Here is a 1659-nt window from a genome sequence, read left to right on the forward strand (position 1 = left end):
GATTTAATCCTTACATATACTTTCCACTCGAATCGGATTAAAAGATACCGAAAAATATTTTAGAAGATTTAATCCTTATATATATATTTAATATATTTTTTCCTATCATTTAAGATTTTAAGGGTTATATTATAAATTTGAGAACTTTTATTATTCTAAATTGTTGATTGATTATACCTACAACAAGAATACTCCACGCGTTATCCATACCCAAAGCAAAATTGGGCAGACTCACACGTCCACATCTCTCCTTTTTCATTCGTTCAAAAATCAAAATCAAAATCAAAATCATTGATCAAACAAAGTTCATATCTCTTCTCTCTATATAACAACGTGTTAAAAGTGACCAACTTCCCTACCAAATCCAAGTCAAGTTCCACTACCTCTCACCTCACCACTGCAACACCCTTGTAGCAGAAACAATGGATCACACTCACCCTGCTTCATCTGACGCAGGATCCTCTTCGAAGACTTCAAAGAGTGCTAAGAAATGCAAAGGAGTGAGGCTCTCCACCGATCCTCAGAGCGTGGCAGCAAGAGAACGAAGGCACAGAATCAGTGACAGGTTCAAGATCTTGCAGAGCATGGTTCCTGGTGGAAGCAAGATGGACACAGTGTCCATGTTGGAGGAAGCCATTCAGTATGTGAAGTACCTCAAAACCCAGATTTGGCTCCACCAAACCATGATCAATTTCTTAGATGACAACGGCTCACTTTCCCCTATGTACCTTGCTGAATTCTACTTTCCTTCTGACCCTTCTGAACAGTTCATTTTCCCTCAGCAAAATCCACCACTTGATCATGACATGCACAATTTTCCTCATCTTCCACCACCACAATGCAGCTTCCATGGTGAAGACCCCACCTACTTCGATGCCTCTTTCAAATATTGGCCTGCTTAATTAGTCTCTTACTTTCTCAACCCTCTTTGCTTCTATGTGTTCTACTTTTTTATGTGCTGTGTCCACAGTTCATAGTATGAAATGAAATTATCAAGTTCTTATAATTTTTATTAATACGTTTATGACTGCTATATATGCTTATGAGAACTTGGGAAAGCTTAGACATTGCATTTAATTGTTAATATTCTGTATTGAATTCTTAATTATGGGGGTAGTATAAACGTAACGAGCACTTTGTTCTTGCTGCATTTACGGGAAATGGTTGTGGCTGTTTCAATATTAGTCTATGTGGAACTTTTTATTTTCTATGTGAAAGAGAATAGGGTTCTTGCTTGTGGTATAAACTATTTCTTTGAATTGTACAATCCATTTTCTTTCCACCTCTCGTCATTACACTCACCATTTTTCTCTTCACTTTCCTCTTGCATCGTAATTGTTTCATGCAGATTTATGGTACGATTACCATAGCTTATTTCTTATGGGTCAATCTTGTTTAGGAAATTTGGCATGTACCAATATATAATACAATCTCACGTGCTTTATTGATATTTTGAATGATTTAATAGTATTTTTGGTTTCATATTTTTAGTAATAATTTAATTTTTTTTATTTAATGTAATTTTTATATTTTTTAGAAAAACTCAATGATCCTTTCTATTAAATAAACTTAACGTTGTTTAGAATATATATATATATATATATATATATATATATATATATATATATATATATATACCAATAATTACCTGTACTTTTT

The 1659-nt window shown here is 33.8% G+C and overlaps 1 protein-coding gene across 1 annotated transcript; it reads left to right on the forward strand.

The window, feature by feature from the left end:
* The first annotated feature begins 361 nt into the window (after window positions 1-361).
* On the forward strand, window positions 362-1217 carry LOC114167594 (transcription factor LAX PANICLE 1). The gene has a single exon (XM_028052696.1). It carries the CDS (start codon window positions 423-425, stop codon window positions 900-902), a length of 480 nt encoding a protein of 159 aa, XP_027908497.1. The 5' UTR covers window positions 362-422; the 3' UTR covers window positions 903-1217.
* The last annotated feature ends 442 nt before the right edge of the window (window positions 1218-1659 follow it).

Source organism: Vigna unguiculata, chromosome 10 (assembly GCF_004118075.2).
Source record: "Vigna unguiculata cultivar IT97K-499-35 chromosome 10, ASM411807v1, whole genome shotgun sequence".
In the NCBI taxonomy this organism is placed as follows: Eukaryota; Viridiplantae; Streptophyta; class Magnoliopsida; order Fabales; family Fabaceae; genus Vigna; species Vigna unguiculata.